Source organism: Argiope bruennichi, chromosome X1 (genome assembly GCF_947563725.1).
Source record: "Argiope bruennichi chromosome X1, qqArgBrue1.1, whole genome shotgun sequence".
Lineage (NCBI taxonomy): Eukaryota > Metazoa > Arthropoda > Arachnida > Araneae > Araneidae > Argiope > Argiope bruennichi.
This window is the reverse complement of record NC_079162.1, coordinates 16,521,891-16,546,032: the sequence shown is the minus strand read 5'-3', so window position 1 is coordinate 16,546,032 and position 24,142 is coordinate 16,521,891. Positions and strand designations below refer to the sequence as shown.

At 28.7% G+C, this 24,142-nt stretch overlaps 1 protein-coding gene across 2 annotated transcripts in view; it reads right to left on the bottom strand.

Annotated features, from left to right (window-relative positions):
- Positions 1-1,561: 1,561 nt before the first annotated feature.
- The window catches only part of LOC129959053 (Kv channel-interacting protein 4-like), a 117,322-nt gene continuing 94,741 nt past the window's right edge, over positions 1,562-24,142 (bottom strand). For both annotated transcript variants that reach the window (XM_056071846.1, XM_056071847.1), the window contains exons 7-9: positions 17,591-17,803; positions 9,830-9,892; positions 1,562-8,193 (exon numbers count right to left, since the gene is read on the bottom strand). In XM_056071846.1, the coding sequence (XP_055927821.1) occupies positions 8,146-8,193; positions 9,830-9,892; positions 17,591-17,803 (324 nt within the window). In that variant the 3' untranslated portion in view covers positions 1,562-8,145. The remainder of the gene's footprint in view (positions 8,194-9,829; positions 9,893-17,590; positions 17,804-24,142) is intronic.

The window sequence follows — 24,142 nt, the reverse complement described above, 5'->3', positions numbered from 1 at the left end:
TTGAAACTTTTTAGTTTCTAGAATTTAAACAATTATGTTTCTTGGCAACTATTTAATAAATATAGAAACGCAATTTCCAAAATTTGGAACTGGAAAAGTATTTCTTAAGTAAATTTTCATGTATACAAGAATTTTCAATACTTTGTAGATAAAAATAAATACATATTTGAAGAGTGATTTTTCTGCGCATGGCTCTTTTGTATTGAAACCTTGTTTTTTTTTCTTCATTGCAGATTATCTTTAAAATTTAATTTATTCAGGAAACCACAAATATTGATTTTTTTTATTAATGTAAATCATTTCATGCAAAAATTTCGATCAAGGAACCAAATAAATTAAAGGCTAAAGAAATAAAAACCTTTTCTACAATTCTTTTCTTTGTAATTTTTTGTCCTAAAGTAATAATTGTCCAATCAAAATATTAAAATTTTGAGCTGCAAGATTTTAAGCAAGGGTATTTATTGATAAGAATTTTTAACAGATTTTTCAAAATTTAGTTGATTGCATAAAAATATTTTCTGGCAATATTTCTCTTCATTTTTAAATATATTTCTATAACTGAAAATATCCTGAATTAACTCCATTAATCTTAAATATTAATTTTATGTTTATTTTTACAAAAATTCATGATAAAACTCCGCAGTTAATATTGAAATAATGGATTTTTATTTAAAAACAAAATATGCTACTGATAAATACAGGAGTAGATAAACTAAAATAAATAGAAAACTAAGGTTTAGATATTATAACCTTAACTCGTCATTTTATTTATTTTTCCATTGAAAAGTAAAATATTTCATTTTATAAAAACCATTTGTTTTTACTTTTTGATTTATCCACAAACAAATAACCTGCCTGTGAAACCATCTTCCTTATGCTTAATATAAATAGCAAAAAAAACTGAGAGGTAAGATATTCTTCTTTGTAATACCCAATTTTGTAGCTATAACATTTTTATTTATGCTATTTCATAATTATTAACTGCAGAAAATTAATTAATACAAATTTACAATGAACTACAGTATTCATATTCTAGTTCATTGTAAATGTATGAAGAATACTGAAAATTCATCTTAAAATAATGTAATATTTTTAAAAAATTGAAATTGATTATAAACATCCAGAAATAACAGTCAAGAAGAAAAATATTCGATTATTAAATTTTCTTAGTAAGATTGATATATTGGATAGGAAATTTGGGCACACTGAGATGATTTCAATGAGTTTACGAAATTAATCTTATATCAGTGAAATCACAAAATACTCAGCAATTCAATTTAGTTTCTGATATGGTTTTTTTGCAATATTTATTTAATAAAATAATTCCAAATTTAAGTTAATTTTACTGATTTGTGTTGTTACGTTTTAAAAGTTTACAATGAATATTTTATATCTTTGTTGATCAATCATTAAAAATATGAGATTTTTTTGCTTTAATCTACAAAAGAAATGCATTTCATACAAAATAGAATATATTTCAACATTGTTTTTAAAAAAGAAATGTGTAACAGTTATTTAACTAGTTTCAAAATATGTTAACTTTTGTTATATTTCTTCATTAATACAAACAAGTAAATTTATTACTTTTTTTAAATTTAAGAAACTTTGCAGAGTTAAAATTATTTTATTTGTTGTATTAATATTTGATTCAGGCATTATTACCTATTCTTTTTGTAATTTCAGAATACAAAAATTTGCTTTAGAAGTCAAAATTCAGAATTTTAGTGTAATTAATAGATCTGACAACTACAGATTTTATAAATCTAATTTATGTTGAACATAGATTTTTGTGGATGTGCGCATATGTTTGAAATCAGTAACTATTAGAGACGAGCAGTAGAAAAATGTGCTGGGAAAAGTGTAAAGATTTCAGCTGTAGTAGACGTTGCCTGGTTGTAATGATTAAAAAAATATTCTACATATCTCCCCTCCGACCTCTGTTGTCATTCAACCAAATCGATAGCCAGCAGGAGACGAGAATGAAAGCAATTGACCGCAGGTTAGTTTCACAACAAAACAATTATTCTATCGGAATAATATCATCTCTTATTGCTATCCGAATGCAGCTGTCTTTTAACAGTGGCGCCGTTTCAGCACCGAAACTGGGAATGACTAGAGCGAAATATTTTCTGTTTCCCCAAGAATTTTTTTTTTTTTCAGTTTTCTCGGACTAACACTAAAACTAAGATTTCAGATCTGAATAGTTTTATTCGATGGTTTCAACTTCATAGTATTGATACATATTTTCAAAAGAGGATCTGAATAAGGCTAACATGCATATCAGTATTTTTCGTACAAAATGCAACTGCGCTCACACTATACTATGTGTTTCTACCGTTGATAGAAATCGTAATTGCGCTTTTTGAGAAGTAGCAATGAAATGTCTAATGCATTTTCTCTAGACCAATGAGAAGAGAACTGTAAAGCTGGATTGGAAAATTCGAACAATTTTCTACATTTCTATAGTAGACTGAAAAAGTTTCAACACATTAGTTGCGTTATGTAAATAACGACAACGATAACGATGCGTAGTTAAATAGGATGACCAGACAAAGTAATGATTATGGTCCAAGAAATTAAAAATGTTTTTTTTTTTTTTAGATTGTGACTGGCAATTTAATATCACAGGTCTATAAAAATATTATTTGAAACATTTTTGAAATTTTAGGTATTGATTTTTATATAGTTATCAGTGCTGGTTATAAATATGAAATTCGTTTTTTTCCTATCACGTAATAATTTGTCACAAAACTATTTACATATTTTAATTGAAAAATTTCAAATCAAAATATTTTTATTTTATCTGCTTATACATACTTTACATTTACATCCTATTTCTCTCACGATTTTAATGATATATGAATTAATGACAAAGAATACAATTCCTTCTAGGAATGATTTTACTTTTTCTCAAAACTTTTTTTTCGCTTTTCTTTCGTTGAAATTGTCGGGGATCTTCCCTATTTAGCATTTAGCATTAGTCAGCAGTCTTGCTGATATACCACCTTCCCTCATATTGATTTTGTATTTCCTTCCTGTATTAATGAAATCTTTTATATACTGCTTGCTGATTTCTCCGAAATTATCAGAATAGTAGTCATGTGCGACAAAAGGAACTACTAAGTTCATATTGCGTCATAAATCTTGAAATATGCTAACATCTCTTTAATACTAGATTTCCAAGTTGGATCTTTTGGTTTTCCAGAAATTTAATTACCACTGATTTGAAAGGTTTTTTGGAACTCTTCTTGTTAGTTCCCATTTTGAAATCCAAAATTTCCTTTTTCATAATTTCTCTGATGTGAAATCTTATGAACACATTTTTTTTCAGCCTTGCTTTAGGTAAACCTAGAAACTTTTGAAACTTTTTACAACAGTTTTTGAAACATTCTCCTTTTTTTTTAGTAATGATTTATCTAATAGTTTTAAAAGGTTTAATTTTACATGAAATGGAGAAAATATAATCATTTTTAGATTTATCAAACATTTCCTTTAGATATTTTTGGTTCCAGGTTCCAATATATTTCTTTTATGCCACTATTTTTTATATAATATTTTTTTCTTAATATCATAAAGGAATTCAATTTACAAATAAAATATCAGAATTTCGTTCGGCCGGTCTGTTGATCAATCAGAGTAAGTATTGCATTAAATCACCGACCACTCATATTTTGAATACAAAATTTCATTAAACATTAACTTAAAATTGTTACAGAACTGAATAACTAACAAATACAAAAGCACACTCATTCCCAATTTGTAACCGCACTGCTTTTAGACTTCTTTTTAGTAAATCAGTAAAAAGTCTTCATTCGTCAGTTTGTATCGTAAAAATAAGTTATTTGTATTTAAAGTCCCATGAGACCTGGAACATCATTGCAATAAACAAATTCCTTCTATTGGGTGGAAAATGAAATGAGCTCGTCTTCTCTGTTTCGAAACCAAGAATAATTTTTCCTTGTCGATTTTGTACCTAAAACATGTTTCCATTCCTTTGGAAATTCGGAATAAATCATTAATTTGGATTTGGTAAGAAGTTTAGACTCTTAGTTATCGTAATCATATGCCTCATCATTATTTCCACATTAATACATTGTTTCTAAATCAACCAAATTTCTTTTACAATATATCTGGAAAAAACAGAATCGGTAAACCTGATCCGTGAGGAATAGGGTGTCTGACTGATGGACTGTTGGGTTAAAATATTTTCTTTTTATTATTTCTCATTGCATAAATAAAAATAGCCACCGTTGTTTCAATTGTTTTATATAAAAGGAAATTGTTTGTGAGGCTTGTCATGATCGTCCGGTTTTATACTAGACTAAGCAAAATAGATTTACCCCGCAAAATCTGAAATGTTTTTTATTCTTTTACTTTATAGTTGCTGCAAATATAGCAGAAACAAGCTGCTGAATTAATTCGTCCCCTGGGTGCCATTTCTTACAACCGCATAGTAAATTAAAAGTAAAAGGCGCGTCTTCTCAAAGCTTGGAATTATATACATGTATACAGCACTAAGTTAAAAAAGACAATGGGGGAAAACAGAAAAAATGGTAGAAAAGGAAAAAGGAATGATGAAGGAAGGAGGGGAAGACAGACATACACCAAAAGGCCAGTGATCCGGTTTTAGCCTGGTTTCCCTGACTTTATTCTTATGTTTAAGATGCTGTTTTCTTTATGATAGTCTTATTCTTTCTCGGAAAGCATTTATGTATAACAAATTTTTATTTCAAATATATTTAATTAGTTCATATAAATAGTATTATGCTTCTTTTAAATATATACAATTCTTAATATTAGACCTGTGATTTGTGATAAATTTTACGGGATGGAATCTGTTAATTAATTTTTAGTAATTAGCATCCAAAGATTATAAGAAATTGCATTTATTTTTAAGACATTTTGTTTGCACGCAAATTTTCTGTGTATTTGTTAAGAAAGATGATGAAATGGATCTCGGATCAATATTTATGCCATTTTTCTTTTGCTATGAAAATAAAATTTATTTCAGTGAAAAATTGCATCTTTAGCAGTACGTCTAAATAAATATTTTTTCTTTTATTAATTCGTTGGGTGTCTAATATATTTTATAACCTCTCATGCATCAGATATTAAAAAGCTGTAATTCATATAAAATAAAGATAATAACAATGTCAAACCTATAGAATTAGTAAATTTTTAAAGGATGCACAATTTTTTTTCAGTGCCTGTTAAAACAAATTCATATTAGCGATGTATTGCAAGATTGAAGATTGCAAGCCTTTAAATGAGTCTGCATTGACAAAACCTTAAATAATTTTTTAAACAAAAGTTTTATTTTTTGACTTGCGTAAACAAAAACCGTTTTTGTGAGCAAAAATTTTGAAAATTTTAGAGGAAAAAAAAATCTATTTTTTAATTTAAGAAGTGCATTAAAAATTTATTTATTTTATTTAATAAAATAAACTAAACAAATATTTTTTTAAAAAAATTAATAAATGGTGAAATCTGGTCATCCTATAGGTAACAACATTATTCTAAACGTCCCCGTTGGTAGTAGAAGACCTATGAAGTTGAATGAATCTTTCAATAGCTTGTGTGAAAGTTTCTTTCTCTCTCTATTATTTGTGCTGCTCGAAAAAACAAAGCGCTACATCTTAGCCATACCTTTTCGATCTAACTAAAGAAAAATCTAAGCTTGAAATGAATTGCCTAAAGTACGTTTTTGTGAGTAATAATAGTTAAGTGCGAAGTAAAGAAAAGCATTTCTTTAGTTCTCTGATCGAACTTCTCAAGTTTATTCTCCTTTGGTTGAAATAAAAATGTGCAACTTTCAAATTATCAGAGATCAGTGATTTTCAACCTTTCTGAGTACTTATACCTCTGGAATAAAGAGTTCCGCAATCTTTCCCATGTGTTTATATTTAATATCGCTTAAAGAATAATGAATCTTTTAATCAAAAGAGACCTTTGACAGCAAATATGAAAGGATTGTTGTTTTTATTAGATATCAGTCGCCTGATCACCATCTGCAGACTCAAAGGTTGAAAAACACTGATTTGAAATGTTTGTGAAATTCACTGAGCAGATGGTTTACTCGAAGTCTTGGATGCTCGCTAAATCGCCCTTACCTCTGAAGTCAGGATGCAAGTATATGAAATAAGAGTTATCAACTCCTTCACACTTATTGATAAAACACTCATTGGTAAATAAGAAAAGAAAATCTAACAGTCTTTGAATTCCTGTCCAATCTGACATATGGATATATGGAAATTCGATTTTTCATAGAAAAATTCGACTCAGTATTTAAGTAACAAAGGTGAGATCTTGAAGAAACCGGTTTCAATGGAAGACAAATGATATTGAAGATAAAAGAAAGAATAAAGGCAAACGTGGATTCATAGAAGAGCTCATAACAATTATTTCGATCTTTTGAAATACGATTCGTTTGTCAACAAAATTTTGTTTGCCAAATTTATTTGTGCGTTTTTGTGAGATTAAAAGATTAATAAAAACAATGAGCAGAGTCAACAATTCTATAGTTCTCTACTAAATCGGAATAATTTGAAATTCTTTAAGTGGAATTGATTTTTTTCCGATTAACAGTAAAACAACATAACACCCAATACAGTTTCAAAAGAATTGAAATGATGACATTGTATCGTCCCGTTTCTTTAGGACTAACAAATGATCACGGCATCGTTTTATCGATACTTGATGCTGCATCTGTTAAAGTTCCTGATAACACATCAATAGAATAGACATCAGATCGATGATGTATTAATAGAATATATATTAAAAGAGTGCACTTTGATGGTCAAAGAAATCAAAGTACTGTCGAATCAATAGACACTCATAGTATTTGGGGCATATTAAAAGTGTCAACAATTCTAAAAGCAACTTGATTGAAAAGCTATATCATTCAGTTTTCTTCCTGCAGAAGTCGATGATGTCTCGATATACTCACTCCATTGTCGAAAGAATTTCATTTTAGTTTCACATTCTTTTAGGTTTTGATAGAGAAGAGAAAGGGGCTTTATATTAATAAGAATCTTCTTTGAAACTTAATATTACTCAAAGAGATTCATTTATAAATATTAGGCGGAATGCTAGATGCATAGTTTACAAAATGAATGCATATAAATACATGTCAACAAATAAATTTTCACATAAAAATACAGCTATAAAAATAACTCACAGGTTTGAACTTCATAAATATATATGAGAAATCATGTATTCATAAATAACTTGATTTTTCATTGTATATTTGGAATAAGCAATCTGTTCTGATTCTAGTTGCTTACTGATGACTAACAGACGTACATTTTCTTTTGCTAAGATTCAGAGGTGACCGTCGGTAAGGGTGCAATAATAAACAAATAAGCTCTTTATGGTAGCACTAGAAGATTCGTTTTTTTTTATTTGTGATTGTTGATAGCATCTGTGTCTGAAATTTATTTGTCATCTAGATCTCGTGCAGATTGTGTTATCGAGACATTATCGACCCATCGTTTCTCCAACTTTCTTGACAGTCAGTCGTTCTGAAGACATTTCAGCGTTATTCTATTGTTAAATAATTTAAAACTGGATAGGAATCTTGAAATGATTCAGCCAGCAAACGGCAAGAATAAAAATTTTTTATAGTCTAAAGTGCTTATATGTAAGGCACCTAAAGTGTAAAGCGAACTGTGCATAGCATTTTTTTAATGAAATGATACCTTTCCTGTTTTCGACTCTCAATTAATCCTCAGATAAAATAAAATCGTACTTTTAGTTCAATAAAACTTGCTTGCTCGAAAAGTCATTCAAATAATAATGCAATGCACCATGATACACATTTAGGCACAAAAGCTGCTCGACATCTCACGTGTGCGAGTGAAGAAATGAATTCCATCCTACGTAGTTCCGTGTCAAATCGGAAATTTTTGCTTTGGAGTTGGCGTTCGAAGGAATGGGCTGCTTCTAAACAGGGTGAATCCTCCCTGAGGTAGAGCGAAAGAATCTTCTCAGCAACAGAACAGGCGAAAGAACAGAAATCAAAAAGATTGAAATGCAACTGCATTTTGCTCCCAATGATGCTTGCTGAGAAAGAGTTGTTAAACACCCTGTTCTTCTCAGGTAATGGCAGTACTCAGGAAAAGGTGATATCTCGAGCCGTGGAAAAAATCACAAGATGGTGTTAAATACTTGCATGTTCCTTGTTATGTTCTCATCCTAAAAAACACAAAGAAAAAACTTATCTCCGAAAAATATCAATAAACCAGTTACGAAAAACGTTAAGCAAAAGAAAAAAAAACCCCAAAATAATTAATTTGGATGAAAATCAATCCACAATAAAAATAAATAAGTCGCAGTTAAAGAGAAATTCATATATTGCCGCTAATCGTAAATAAATTATGCACACTAAAAACTTGATTCGGCATTCACCTTCATTTTCTGGTTTTACATCCCTTCATGAAAAATTTAGGGAAGATATGAATGAGTTTGTCCAGTCTCTTAGAAATTGTTTGACAAGTAAAGAGCTATAATAAAATCCTTTTTTATTCGCAAGCTTTGAATAAAAATAATGTTTTCAGATAGTCCTTGATTTTAAACAGAAGCCGGTTTAGAAGGTACAAACGTGAGGATGCAAAATTAAAAAAATCACAGAAAAAGTAAAAATAATTTATAATTAATTATACCAGACTTTCTCAACCTTTTAGGCTTGAAAAGTATCTTAATAAGCAAATTTTATTCCTGCGCGTTTTCAGATGACTTTTTTTTTTAAAAAAAAAAATTTTGAGTTTATTCCTACGAATTTGTCCGAATTTTAAACTCTTGCAATCCAAGTATCCTGTGTTTAATTATACATATGCGAAGTAAAGTGGAAAAAACAAAAGCTTTTGCAACTTAAAAGAGTAGATGGCAAAACGAATTATGGATAAGAAATTATTACAATTTCCTATAGCGTGTCTCTTAATAAAAAGACGATTATGAATCTAGAGGTGGTTTTATTTCCTCTGGTTGATAGAGGAATAGGCTTCGATATGAATTGGTTAACGATTGTCCTGTCATGAATTCCAACAAACAGGATCACTTCAATTTTGTAGGCAGATGGTGCTAGTGCTAATAGATGATTTCTTATGAAATTTTCATATGTATATTAAATTTCAAGCTCTCTCTCAGATAGAATATAAACTGTTTATGTTTCGATTAATGATATAAGAAATGTTTTTGTCTCAGTTACACATTTATGAAATAATATTTCTCCGTATTCCTTCACATGAAATGATTTACCATTTAATCTAGCTGACAGTTCCAGATAATGACAAATTTTCAAGAAATATTACTGGGTCACCTACTCTTTCTTAATACTTTTGCTAGACTGCTAATTTGTTCTTTTATTTTATCCTTCCCTATAGATAATATTTTAATTAATATGAGTCATGCTACACGTTTTATTTTTGTAGGGATTTCATGAATAACATTTTTGAAAACTAATATTAAATTAAAAAGAAAATAATAGACGAAGGATACTAGCATTTTTAATAAAAGTTTAAAAGGCGTTTTTTTTTTAAATTCTATTATACATTTTCGATGAAAGGAAATATTATAGGTTCACCAGCTCTTTATTAATGAATTTTTTAGGTGGCTAATTTATTCTTTTATTTTATCCTCTTCTATGGGTAATATTGCAATTACACGTGATATTTATTGTTTGTGAACTTCTCATAAATACTATTTTCGAGATATAAGATTAAATTAAGAAGAAATTAAGAAACTAAAAATACTATCATTGTGAACGAAGGTAAAAAAATTATCACATTTTTTCCGAGTCGAGAGTAAATGAAATATTTTATGGAATACTTACTCTTTGACATGAATCTAGAAATTCATCGATTGTAACAACCCCATCTTTGTTGATATCTAATTTCTGAAAAACAAACAGGAATAAACAAATGAAATGCAGAAATACGTGTATATATATATACAGTAATATTCACCATAAAAACAAAATTCTTGCAATCAGAATTTATTTTGGACACACAAAATAGATTTCTCAAAATATGATATATATATATTTCCTAATTTTTATCTTTATTTTACCTTTTATTTCCTGATCCAATTCCACTTTTTTTTTATTTAATTAATTATACACGTGCTATACAAAACTGTAAACTTCGGCATTTTCACACGCTCCGACTGAAGATATCAAAATTTTGAATGCTTGTAACATTCTTTTAAAGATACCTAAATTTCCCTATCCTATATCTGCACGTGTCAAAGAAATCCCTATAAAAATATCCTTATAAAATCACTGATGGAAATATTTCGATCTCTTTTACTTTCTTTTGCTCTTCTGCTCTTGCGTCGCAATGTGGAACTGACGCATCACTAGTCGCTTTGTACATAAATTATACTTCCCGGGATAAAATAAAGTTTTAAAATTTTCAAAAGTTTCCTCTATTCGGCCATATATATATATATATATATATATATATATATATACAATAAGGAATCATAAGGAAGAGGCATAAGGAATCTTCATTTCTTCATTTGTTATTCGTTAAAACGTTTTCATAACACTATTTTTAGATGCAAAATTCTTGAATAAATGAATAGCAATTTCCGTATAAAATTCTTATTTTATGTAAACGGATATTTATACGTAAAATCCATATGTATAAATATACGTTTCTTTTTGATAAAAGTTATCAAAAAGAATATACGTATAATTTTATATATTATTCGTTATAATGTGTATAATTATGCGTAATATATGTTATATTTTACTTATAAATATACGTTTATCACTCAGAAATAAATTTTAAATGATATTGAGAAATATAAGTATTTAGTAAGAATAACTGATGGCAATATTTTCAGGGAAAATACATAATCATTTTTAGAATAAACCCGTGTTTGATATAAAGCATACCAAAAACTCAACTTATTACATAAAGGAAGCAAAAGAAACTGAATAGAAATGTTAAAAACAGATTTATCATGATGTTTTTGAAAGATTATGGTAGTTGAAAAAGTGTGGGTATTATTCACAGATTTTTAAGTAATAATATGATGCAATTTTTATTTGATAATATTATTTTTATTTTATATTTGCAACAGTTCAGTTAGACAAAAAAAATCTTCTGAATTTTTATCCAACAGATAAAATTTTTAATTATCACCCGGAATAATTTTAATCAAAAGAAAAAAAAACTGAATGCAAAGAAATGTGCCAATATCCTTAGAGAGATCCAAGTACATTTTAATCCCATGAATGAGCAAAATTTGGTGTTGCGAAAAGTTTTGTTCATGAAAACAATGAGAGTGAGAAATTCAAATAATGAGCATTTATTACCAAATATATTCCTGTTTCATAACCATGAAAAGATTTTTTCTTATTCAATACATTTAGACATAGCATAAACTATTCAATGTTGATGTGGAATTGTTAGTCATTTTGGTGAGTCAGGGTCTTGTCACATCAAAGACAATTGGTGAGGAAGAAAGTGAGCCTTAAAACACCCGTTACCAAAAGTGAAAGTGATTAAAGTTGAATCCGATTGATTCCGATTGTTGCGAGTGAGAAAAGCGAAGGCCATTTGATCTATAGATAGTAATAATTTTCCCTATAGTATATCACCAGAAAAAATTTTTCGGCTTTTCGCTTGTTTTTTATGCTCCTTTGGGAAAGAACGAAGAAAATTTAGTTAATTTAATAAGTTAACCTAAAGCAAATTATTTGTGAAAAATGAAACATCAAAAATAAAATTGATTTCCTAACGAAAACCAAGAAAATATTGATAAATAAAGCAATTTTTTTCGTTACCAAGTCGCGAAACACATTACTGATGACATGTAAATTATATTGATCGATATATTATTTCGACATTTAAATTTTATGTTATACATTTAAAAAAGTATATTGTTAGTCATTCGTCGGATTTAATGCATTTCATAAGAAAATTTTTTAAAAAAATTACAAGAAAGATTTATTAGCTCTAATAAGCTTAAAATTACAACTGTATTTTTATCATCAAAAGATTTCATACTTAATAAATAAGCAAACACATTTTTGAAAAAAAAAAAAAAAAGTCGAAGGATTTAGAATTTCTTGTCTGAAACATTCTAGCGTAAAAACAAGTAGTTCGGTTTTTTTTTAATTATTTTTTTAAAATTTGTTCTTAATTACATAAGAGCGTTAACGTGCACACTCACATACATCCATACACAAACATATTTCAAATCTTTAAAACGCCAGATTCCTGGCCTAGGAGTAGCGCATCTTCCCCGTTATATGGGCATCCTGGGTTGTAGTCCTGGTCAGTGGCGGTTTTCCGCACAGGCGTTGGAGGCGGTCGTCTCGTGAATTGTAACCTACGGGGCCTCAAAATCTATATTGCAATGCTGAGTTAGCGACATGTTTTTTTTAAAAATTGTAGGCTAATTCTGGCACCTTATTTTTTTTCTTTACACTAAATCAAAAGTTAAGGGTGAAAGAAAGAAAGAAACCGAATAAAAATGAAAAGAGTGAAGCGAACGTAGGGGAAAATAAGCATGAAGAGAAACACAAAATAAAACGACAAAAAAGAAACATGAAAAAAGATGAGATGTATTCGAAAACTTCTTAAGATACCAATATATCAAAACTACTTATTCTAAATAAGTGGCACATGATTAGCAATATAATATGATTCGAATATTATTATTAACCAAGTGAGATACGGCGTACCAAGATGATGATCCAAATGCTTTTTTTATGGACCAAATAGTCAACATATTTTGTTTGAAAGTTTGATTCCGAAGTCAACAATTCTCTGTTATCATAAAATAAAGACGAAAAAAAAAAAAAAAAAAAAAAAAAAAACTGAATTTACCCTTTACGAAAAGAAGGGTGTGGCATTGATCCCCCCTTGACCTTATGCCGAAGGGAAGACATATCTGCGCATTTTTGTTTCCTGCCTGCGAACATTTTCATTACTCACTCACAAGATATTAGAGTTTTTTTGTTTTTTTTTTGCAGAATTATTTGGAGATAGTCAGTTTCTGGCATTTTTCAAAATCTGGAATCAAACAAATGCAGCTTTTAAAAATTAAAAACACAATTATTTTCTGTTATCACGATTATTATTGATTTCTATTCTTGAATGATTTAAAGAGATAATTTTCTGCGTATGTTAAGAAATTATTTTAAAGTGAGCATAATTCACTAAAAAATATGATGAATAACAGTTAAAAGATGTAATGATAATTTTAATATTGGTGTTTGTCATCTACTTATTTTCGTATTAATTTAATATTTTTTAATGACAGAAAAAAATACGATTTTTTAAAAAATTCATAATACAATTATTTAAATTCTCCAGTATGAGATCCCAGGAAAAACCAAGAAATCTTTAGGCATATTATTCTTAGAACTTATTTCTTGGATTCTTAGGATTATTTCCAACATAAAAAAATTATAAAAAAATGCATTTAGTTTAAAAACTTTCATAAAATTATATATCATGAAAAAAATTATGAAATTTTTTTGATTTTGATAAAAAAAAATCCCAAGAACGGTATTTATTATTCAACAAAAAAAGAATTAATTAAATGATTGAATACTAGCATTTATTAAAGCCAAATTATTGACGCTTAAAAGCCGCTCCTTTAATCTTGTTTCTATTGCACTTTATTATTATTTTTCTATTATTTTTTTAATATGGCAATTTCTTTTTTCTACTAATTTTCCCGACTGTTTAATTTTTTTTCTTATATTTTCTGCAAATAGTATTTAGACTCAGAAAAATATTTTTTAGATGTATTTAAGTTCAGTGAGTTACATTTAAATAATGAGATATCTTCATTCCAGAAATTTTAAAGTATTAGTCTCTTTAAATATAGATAAGCGTTATAAATCAATAATCAAATAATAAATTGTTTAGGCAAATTTCAGAACTGTTACATAATTTAACGCGAACACTTAATTCCTTGAAAAATATGCGCATGGAAATACGGATAAAAAATATATGGAATTTTTATGGAAAATACACATTTTTAAAAATTTTTTTGTAAGCATTAAATATTTTGAAAGCACCCCAAACGCTTCATAAAAACCTCATCTTTAAAAAGGAAAGATAATTATTTTCAAATATATATATATATATATATATTTATATATATATATATATATATATATATATATATATATATATATATATATATATATATATATATATATATATATATATAAATTATTCTGTGTTAAAATATGATTTTTTTTATGGTAACATATATATGTAATGATATATCTAAATCTAAATTAAATCCTAGTTAATTTCCTAATTTTTATCTTAATTTAACCCCTATTAACTTCATTCGAAAATGCTCTCTTATTTCCTGAGCCAACTCCATCTTTTTTTTTTATTTAATTAAGGTACAGTAGCTTTGTAAAACTGTTGAAACCGGCAAGTTCCCACACTTCGAGTGAAGGGATAAAAACTTGTCATTGTAAGCAAATTCTTTTAAAAGATACCTATCGTTCCCTTTATTAAATCGATGTGTGTAAAGAATCCCTATCAAAATCTCATTATAAAAACTACCAAAGGGAAAATTTCGGTCTCTTTTGCTCTTGTATCGCTTGTGAACGGACGTCAGTTTTGCCCACTCTTCTTATACATAAATTATGCCTCCTGGGATGGAATAAAGGGAGGTTTTTAAAAATTCAAAAGTGTCTTCTCTCTTCTACCACGAAACTGCTCAAACTGTTTAAAAATATGTGTTATATATGTATATCAAATTAATAAAATAAGCATAAAGATGAATTTAAAAGTGCAAATAAGTTTAATTCACGTTACTATTTAATCATCAATACAATTTATGTAGAAAGGGGCCTCAGATAAGTTAGCGCCTGTTGCCTCAGGTTGTCAAAATCCGTCCTGGTTCGGGCATGGTTGTTCTTCCCCCTGTGTTCTATCTGTAAGGTATGTGAAAGAGTCCCTCTGTAAAAAGGGGTTGTGCAAGCTAGTGTGTGGGTTTCATCTTCATATGAGCTTTTGCCCTCGGATCAGACTTCTGCCCTCGGGTGCTCAAAGGCCTTTATCCTCAGAAGCTACTGCACCCCTCTTTCCGTTGTACACGAACATGACATCATCATCAAATCATTGAAACACATTGCATGAGTGCAAATTTAGCAACTAACAATGAACTTACCAAACCTTTCCCTCAAACCTTAAATAACCCTTACAGGGTATTCTTTCGATTTTGAAAACTGATCGCGCACTTCTTTGATAATTCAATAGGCTCCCCCTTCCTGTAATTTCTACGAAGAAAAGGAAGATTCCATTTCTTCACGGGAAAATACCTATGTTGTGTAATTTTGTAACACCATCATTTTGAAATATGAAATATAATGATGCGATGTATAACTAGAAGAAACTCTTATTTAAATTAATTCTTTTTTTGTGAAGGAACGATTCCTCAAGGTTTTGAGGCACTGGAGTTCTGAAAATTCCATCACCATTTTAATGTTTATTACTGGCACCAAGTCAATAACAAAAGCATTTGGATTAGTTTGTAACAATCATGTAGACTACCAATTTTTCAGAAAACAATTTCATTGAGATTCTCACGCGAAATATTCCGTTGATATCTGTGAGAAATTTGCGTCTAACACTTAAGAAAGAATATACCATTGTTTCAATTCATTTAATTGAAAAAATGGTACTAATTTCAGTGAATATTTTGTAGTTGTTCAATCAAAAGGTGGACTATATTCTAATCAGATATAAATAATGGATCATCTTCTGAATAGATAGACAAGTGGATATGAAACTATTACAATCAAGAATTGTCACTGTTACAAATTGATCCAGAAGAGTTCAGAGTTTGCAAAAAAAGTGTCTGTTAGAACTTTCTTTAATGATGGTATGCTTTAAATATGAATGATTTAATCTTTATTTAAAGGATATTTAATTTAAGAAATGTAAACTTTTAGTCCTTTTTATGTGTAATATATTAACTAAAATGATAAAATAATATTTGATTTTTATAATATTAATACAAATGTAAAATGTTTAAGTAATTAAAGAGAGGAAATAAATAACAAAATAAAGGAAATGACCGTTTTTTTTTCTTAGGTGCAAATAATTGATCCCATAATTTTGTGTACAATGATAATGTAGCCAGACTATATCTGTACCACTATTACTTCTCTAATCTTTTACGCGAGATCCTACATACAAGTGCATTTGAATTTGTCTACCACTTCAAGAAAGATTAATGCAATCACGGTTAGCGATAAATCGGCAGGAGAATGTTTGAAAAGTTAGAAGGTATCTATTTTCAAGAATTATTTATTCTTTATCTTCAAAAAAAAAAAAAAAATCCTGGAATTTAATTGCCTGCTTTGACCGCAGAATATAGAAGATCGCTGACATCACGAAATTATTAATGAAATATAAATTTCACATTAAATTTTTTTTCCAAACGAAAATTTAATCTATTTGTAATTATTTTTGATATAATATTTAAATAATATTAAGTTTTTTTACTAGAATCGCTTTTTTTTTAAATGTGGCATGAAATCAAAACTTAAATCTTTTTTTAACCCATCCATAGATTTTTTATTTTACGTTATTTTTTATTATTCTAATTCAATTATAATTTTTTAACTGCATTCGATGGTAATAAAAATATTTTTTTTTATGAATAAAGGATTTCGCAATAATTTCTTCAAACATTATTGATTCTTAAGGGTTTTTCAAATACAGTTGTGGGTGGGAAATAAAAAGTTTTAAGTTTGAGTCATCTTTCTAACGAATTAAGATAATAGAAAGGCATAAGCTCAGATATTTTAACTAAATCAACATATATACTATCGTTGAGTTGAGTCGAAATAAATATGTAAGGTAAATGTCATGAATAATAACACTGCCATATGAAGAAAACATTATTCAATGGAAAAATGTCTCACTTAAGGCAGAACTTAAAATGACAAACATATCATAATTAATTTTGTAATTGAAATAGATTTTTATTAACTCTAATAAAATATAACGAAAATTGTTGTAGGAATATTTGAGTAAAAAGTGTCATATCGGTTAATTTAAAAATAAAAAAAAAAATATTTTGAAGCGAGAGATTTGATTTGAAGCAGCAAATTTTAGGAGGTTTATAACTAGCATTTGCTGAGGTGACAGGAATATGTTTATGCATTACTGATTTAAGATATTGCTAAGTACAAAATCAAGTTAGACATTCTTTCTGGATTTTATTTTAAAGCTTTGCAAACTCATTTTTTCTGAAGTAATCTAGGAATGAACAAGAATGTCTTAAAATCATTAAATGATGGACGAGACGGGAAAAGATAAGATTTCTCTCCCTATGAAGTAATCAGTGAAAAGCATTAATTGTTATATTAATGTTTACATACTGACTAAAACTGTAATAAACGTACTGGTACAGTATCTATTGCCCCCTTCCTCCAAGAAAAAGCCTAACACTATATAAAAAATAAGATAATTCTGTCACTTTTTCCAACTTACATTCCTCAAACTTACTCTGAAATTCAGTTCAGAAATTCAATATATGAAACAATGCATTTTGTAGAAGGGGTTAATGGAGATGAAATAGAATTATTTCTCACCTGGAATACTCTTTCAACATGATCTCTTGTTGTGTGATCTTCAATCATAGGCTCAACAGCTTTGCCCATAAGTTCGTAGATTGATTGCACGATTTTGGACAGTTCATCTTTAGTGATGTAACCATCTCCATTGATGTCATACAAGCTGAAAGCCCAGCGGAGTTTTTCTTGTAGGGATCCTCTTGCCAAGACGGAAAGGCCGATAACAAAATCCTATTCAAAAAAGACCCAGAATCAGTATTTGTGATAAATCTTTTCCTCTCGCCTCTTGGACTTTCTTAATAGGGTCGATTCACCATCACATAACAATTGCCAAAAGACTCGCACTAACTGAAATTTGATATAGTTAATGAATACTATGAATCTGAATTTATAAATGAATTTTTATTTTGAATTTCGTAATTATATCGCTGAATTTGTGTGATCTTTCATTTAAGTAAGAAATATTAATTTCTATTTTTATTTTATGATTGCTTTCTCCTTTTCATGTCAGTAAGGCAATTGAAACAATTTTTTGTTCGTTTGCATAATTGGAGTTTGTCTAATTTATATTGTATTAGCATATTGTAAATTAATGACAAACTTTACTTAAATTAATTATTAGATTACTTTCAGAAATTAATTTGTTCTATTTTACTATTATCAATTTATTATTTATAAAATGCTTTCTTTTATTCTGTTCCATTTTGTTATTTATAAAATCCTATCTTTTGAATTTTTTTTAATTCAATGCCATCTAATAGTTTAACCAGGTCATGAGAGAACTCCATGTTGATGAAGATAAATTGAATTTTCAATTTCACTTATATTTCAATTTCACTTATATTTTCACTAAAAGAATTTCTACGAATTTTGAAAAAATATTTTTCAGCCAAATATTAACATTTCAAAAATGTAGAAGTGCAGTGCATGAAACTATTACATAAAATAATTTAAAAAAATCAATCATACAATGTTGTATAATAATATTATATATAAAACATAAACAAATATTAAATCCCGTAATAAATTCAAAATAACACAGTTTGAAGAGAAAGAATAAAAAATTCAACTGTCAGTGTGTCATAAAAAGTTTTTTAAAGTTTATTCGTACAATTGTTATATCTCAAAAACGGAATTCCATTTCTTTTATGACAATTTTTTTAATTTTTTAATTCCGCTTTTCTCAATTGGCCCAGGTTTTAATAAGATTCTTTAAAACAGAAAATACAAAATTCTGAGAAGAACTGAAACAAGCATAGTTGTTGTTGGCACTACAGAGCAAATATTTCAAATATAATTCGGACTATTAAATAAAAAAATTTAACTAATAAATATGAAATTAATTAACAAATATATTATCAAAATTAATAAGTATGAAGAAGTCTTTTTTCATCAACCGGGATAGTATAAATGCTTATACAATTGTTTGTCATAATCATTGGACATATAATCTCTTAAAGATATGGGGAAGAAATTAATTAATCGTTACATTTCTGACGAATACGATGTTTAGAGATTTTTTAAGATATAAGAATAGAGAGTTGAAATTTTTGCATTTTACTTGACCACATTTGGGAATTGCCTCATCAAAATGATCTGTCAATTCATTTCCTAAGTTTTCAAAATGTACTTAGACGCATTTAAGATTTGATTCATAACTTCATATATGGTATCTACATCTAATACAAATTTGTATTTAACTGCACAATTTTTTAAATATTCGTGTGGAAGACAAACTGTCTATAAAGAATTTTATTTTGTCCCCGATAACAAGATTCTTACTACTGAAAATTAATAGTTTGATCTGGAGAATTTTTTAGTTTGCATACATATCCCTGGTGCTCACATTGTCTTACGCGTAAAGGGGACCGCTTGCCACCAAGCAAACTGGTAACCAGCCCAATCCACCCCTGATTGTAGATGAAATTTTCTTCTGGTGTTTAAAGCAGCAACTCGAGCACTAAAATTTTAACAGTCTTTTGAGTCAGTGATTTGTTTCAAGCCATTTAAAGTTTCACCGATAAAAAAGTATTTTTATATAAATATTTTATTTTAAATGCATAGATGTATTGAAGTAGCTAGGATGGAAGAAACGATATTATATAGTTATTTCAGAAGAAATTCTTAAAGTTTACATTTTTTTTCTTTTAAAAATTTTAGATATTAGGGCGCATCTTTGTAGGTTACGTGCTCGGCCGTTATTTCCATCTGCTGCAGAAATATTACAATACAAAATATACAATTAAAATACATTCTTTGTTACTTTCATTTTGTAAAACTTTGCAAATGTAGTAAAATGCGGTTTATTAAGTTGTTGTTGTTTCTAATGGCACTTGTCATAAACAAGGCCACTGCCTTTAGAAGTCAGTGATTTTGAGCCATGGGTGCGTTTCTTGCTTTTTAAGTAGCGCCATCTAGGGCCAAGAGTACGACTCAGCTACACACACGTCGCAACGCTTTTTAAGGGGGCATTTCATTCACTCATTCACAGATCGTAATTTATACCTGAATCAAAGAACGATCACCCCTGATCCAGTACCCCCAGTAGTATTACTCTCGACATGGAGGACTTTGTGACCACGACAGATTTATACGTGCGCCAGCCACTACACACACGGAGGGTGTGAAGGATTGAACTCATTATCCTTCATCAAAGTTGGGGGCCATAGTGGCTTCACGGTAATATTTAGGCTTCACGGCAGGAGTATATCTGGTTCGAAACCTGAATCCATCGAAGAACCGCTAGATAAACGAATCTAGTGCATACCATATAAGTTGGGGCCAAGAGTTCTCCCATCGCCGAGGCGCGGAAGTTTGGGTAGGAGGATGTCGGTTCAGGAGCTATCTTCAACATTTAGCTGCAGTTCAAGATTGCGAAGTCTGTCCAAAGTAGTCTTAATGTTGTTCAAAAATGAAATGTTAATGCAGTATAATGTCCTCAGAGTTGCTACTCGCATCTCCGCACACTAAGTAAAACCCTTCTTCTTGTTCAGAAGATGCATCTGAGTTAAAAATTCTCGTCTTCACCTATTTCCCCTTTGTTTTTGCTTCTTGAGCTCATTTAATATTAATTGTGTCATCATATTCTATTTCCACTGCTTCGTTTTTAATTGGGGCAGTCGGGATTGGAGATTTGCTTTCGAGTGAGCCTTTGATAGGCCCTTTCGAAGTGAATCCTTGTGGAGAGATTTGATCTTTGAAAGTGAAAGTTAATATTAAACCATAAGATCTATATAATCAAACGCAAATCAAGAAAAAACTCGCAAATTATTGTATTTTAAAACTTATCTTGAGATTTTGTTACAACTTGCCCTATTGCATAATATCGGAAAATATTAACAGAGCAGGTGTATAAAATCTCTCGTAATCCATTTCGACTGGGCACTGACTATGTTGACGTTATAGGTGGTCATAACAATCATATTGAGAGAAAACTCTGATTAAATTTTTTTAAAACCACTGTGTAACGTGCGTGTTACAACTTATCCTTGTTGCACCTATCTCCCGGTTCCCCTACCCTATAACGATCCAGCAAGAAATTCACACAATCTTGATTGTTAATCCCAAAATTTTTAAGTCATCCATACGATTTGATTATAATTTATTCTGTCAGTGTTTTTCTTAATACAAGGAAAAAACATTCTTGAACAAAAGTTCGACAATCTGAAACATTCAACAAGTTTCTAGCATATGGCTGCTGACAGCATACTGTTTAAAATTCACTGTAAGTGGGACTATCTAAATTATTTTCGAAGACTCAAATATCTTATCTTGATTTTATCTTTGTTCTGATCTGATCATTTTTATTATTTCCAATGACGCATGCATCAGAAAAATTGTTTGCAATTGACTTATAAATAACAAGGTAAAATGTTTACGATGATTACTTAGTCGCACAATTTTTACATTTTAAACCAGACCACAACTATGCAATGTAATTATAAAACGATGGACCAAATTTCTGAAGTTCAGCTCTTACCCATCAAATCAAGCATTATTTTGTTGGGATGGCAATGAAACTGAAAAATGGAGGCACCAATACAGAGTAATAAAAAGCCTAGTTTTATGGGCTTGGGACTCTTTTATCGCCATTAGTGTATTTTAGCGATAGACCTCCTTATTTGGGAGAACAATATCTTGACCTCGCGGATTTTTGGAATCATGAGCTCCTTTTGAGCTCAAATTTTGCTTTAATATTTCTATTTCATTCACGCGAGCATTTAATATGATGTATTTATCGGCAGTATTATCCAATGTGCAGCGTTTTGATTTCAAGTGCACATTAAGCCAAAGATTATATCAGCATTAGACTATATTTACCCATTTTGCAGATACGAGCGGTTTGACGATTCAAATAATTCAGGTTTTGCATCATTTTTATAAAAATGGTTTGCTTGTAATCTTTCGTTGAGTTTTCATGAACGTTTTTTTTTTGGTGCATTTTTTGAATTAGAATTTTTGTAGAATAGTGATGAATTGAATAAAATTCCAAGTACATTGCAATTCTGAAAATATTGCTTTAAAACAGAGATAAATTTTCATAATTACTCATGTGAATATCAAGGATGATTTAAAATAAATGTATAAATCACAATGATTTTTTTATGATTAACAAATGTGGATGCTGCTTAATATAAGTAAGAATTATTTTAATATTTAATAAAATTATTATAGTTTCGTTTTGTTTTTACACATTTCATAATTCTCAATTATATTTAATAGATAATTAAGCCTCGCAATATATGCAGTTTAAATTCCTTATTGTTCGGGCTACTATAGGCTTATTAAAAACATGACAATTTAAAAAGGCGATAAAACCTTTAAAAGATGTTTTAAATCATTTCATGCATATTCTTTAAATGATTAATGGTTTCTGTATGAGCAGTAAGATGTCAATAGCATACTTTTCTGAGGATAGTTTTTTTTTTTTTTGAAAAGAGAATTGAAGGGATATTATAAAGAAGAAAAGATTTATAATGCGGATCAAAATAAATAAATTACAAGAAAATCTATCTCAGAAAATTTTATTCATCTTAACAAACAAACAAACAAAAAAAGTAAAAAAAAATGAACAAAGATATTTAATTACTTATTAATTAAATCTTCGTTTGATAATAGCGTTTTAACAGGCAAACATTAAACTGATACTTTAGAAGCTAGATTTAGTCAATATTGGCAATTTCGTGGAGGTAATTATGGTATTTCTGTTGAACCGATATGTCAAGCTGAAAAAATGAAAATTCTACCAACTCTTAACCATTCCCTTTTCACATGAACGATTCATGCTGCTCCCGGCCCATAGCCTAAATCAGCGCCGTGACGGCCCTTGTTAATGCCCTATGTATGATTGCTTTTCTCTTAAAATGTTTTTCGTATATTTCTCATACGATTATTTAAAAATTATGTATTATAAATTTCAGATTATGATTATGTAATGGATTTGATTATTTTCCGTAGATTTCAAAATAATAAAAACACATTTTTCAGAAGCAAATTTTTTCAATTCGAAACTCTTACATTCACATGAAAAATTAATTCTAAAGGGTAATTTTGAAACCATTTATTAATAAAAATTGTTTTGGCAAAAGTATTTTTAATCAATTTATAAGTAATACTTTAGCAAAAATGATATTTAAAGCAAAAAATGTACAAAAATCATTGTTTAATTTGAAATTGCCAAAGCCACCTGCGTCATGTGATTAAAGAAATAATTTTTTCTCGGAGAAGACTGATAAGCATAATATATTTACTCGTATACAATTAACATGAATTCATTATATATATAGGTCAGGAAAGAAGCGATGAGTTAACTTGAAATCAGATCGTTCTTTTTTTTCATGATAACTAAGAGATAAATTTTCAGCATAGATTAAATTAAATCCATGCTCAATGAGACACTCACTTCGAGAAGAAAGGAGAAAAAGAGGACGTGAAAACGCATTCAGAGCGTTTATGCCTTCAAAAGAAGACTACCGGAGATTTAGCTGAGCAACTATTTTGGTTTCGGCCCTTGTAGACTGTGAAAAGCGTGAGAAGCGTAAACCCTCTCAACTTAAATATTAAAGTAAAATTTGAATTCAAATAATTAGAAAATAATTAATTTTAAAAATGGGGTTAATATATGAAATTCATTATTTTCTAATCACTTGAATTCAAATTTTACTTTAAGTTATGAGTTAATTTAGTACGGCTACTTTTGAATTTAATAATTATTCAAAAATGTATTTAAAAGTCTTAAAACTTGGTATAAAAAATTAACAATACCTTTTTCTAGCTATATCAGTTTCTTTTTATCAGTAGCAAAAAATATTCTTTGTCTAGAACTTGTTAATTTAGATATTAATTTTCCACTGAAATAATAATTTTATGCGAATGTAATGTTGAAAATAAAGTTTCAACTTATGCACGGTGTATCCAGAAAGGCAAAGATAAAAGACGTATTAAATCTCTTTCAGTAAAAATATAGAAATATATATCTTTTATGCCATATTCCAAAATTTTGAACAATGTTTATTATTCAAAAAAATCTCAAAAAAAAAAAAAAAAAAAAAAAAACACAAAAAAAACGAT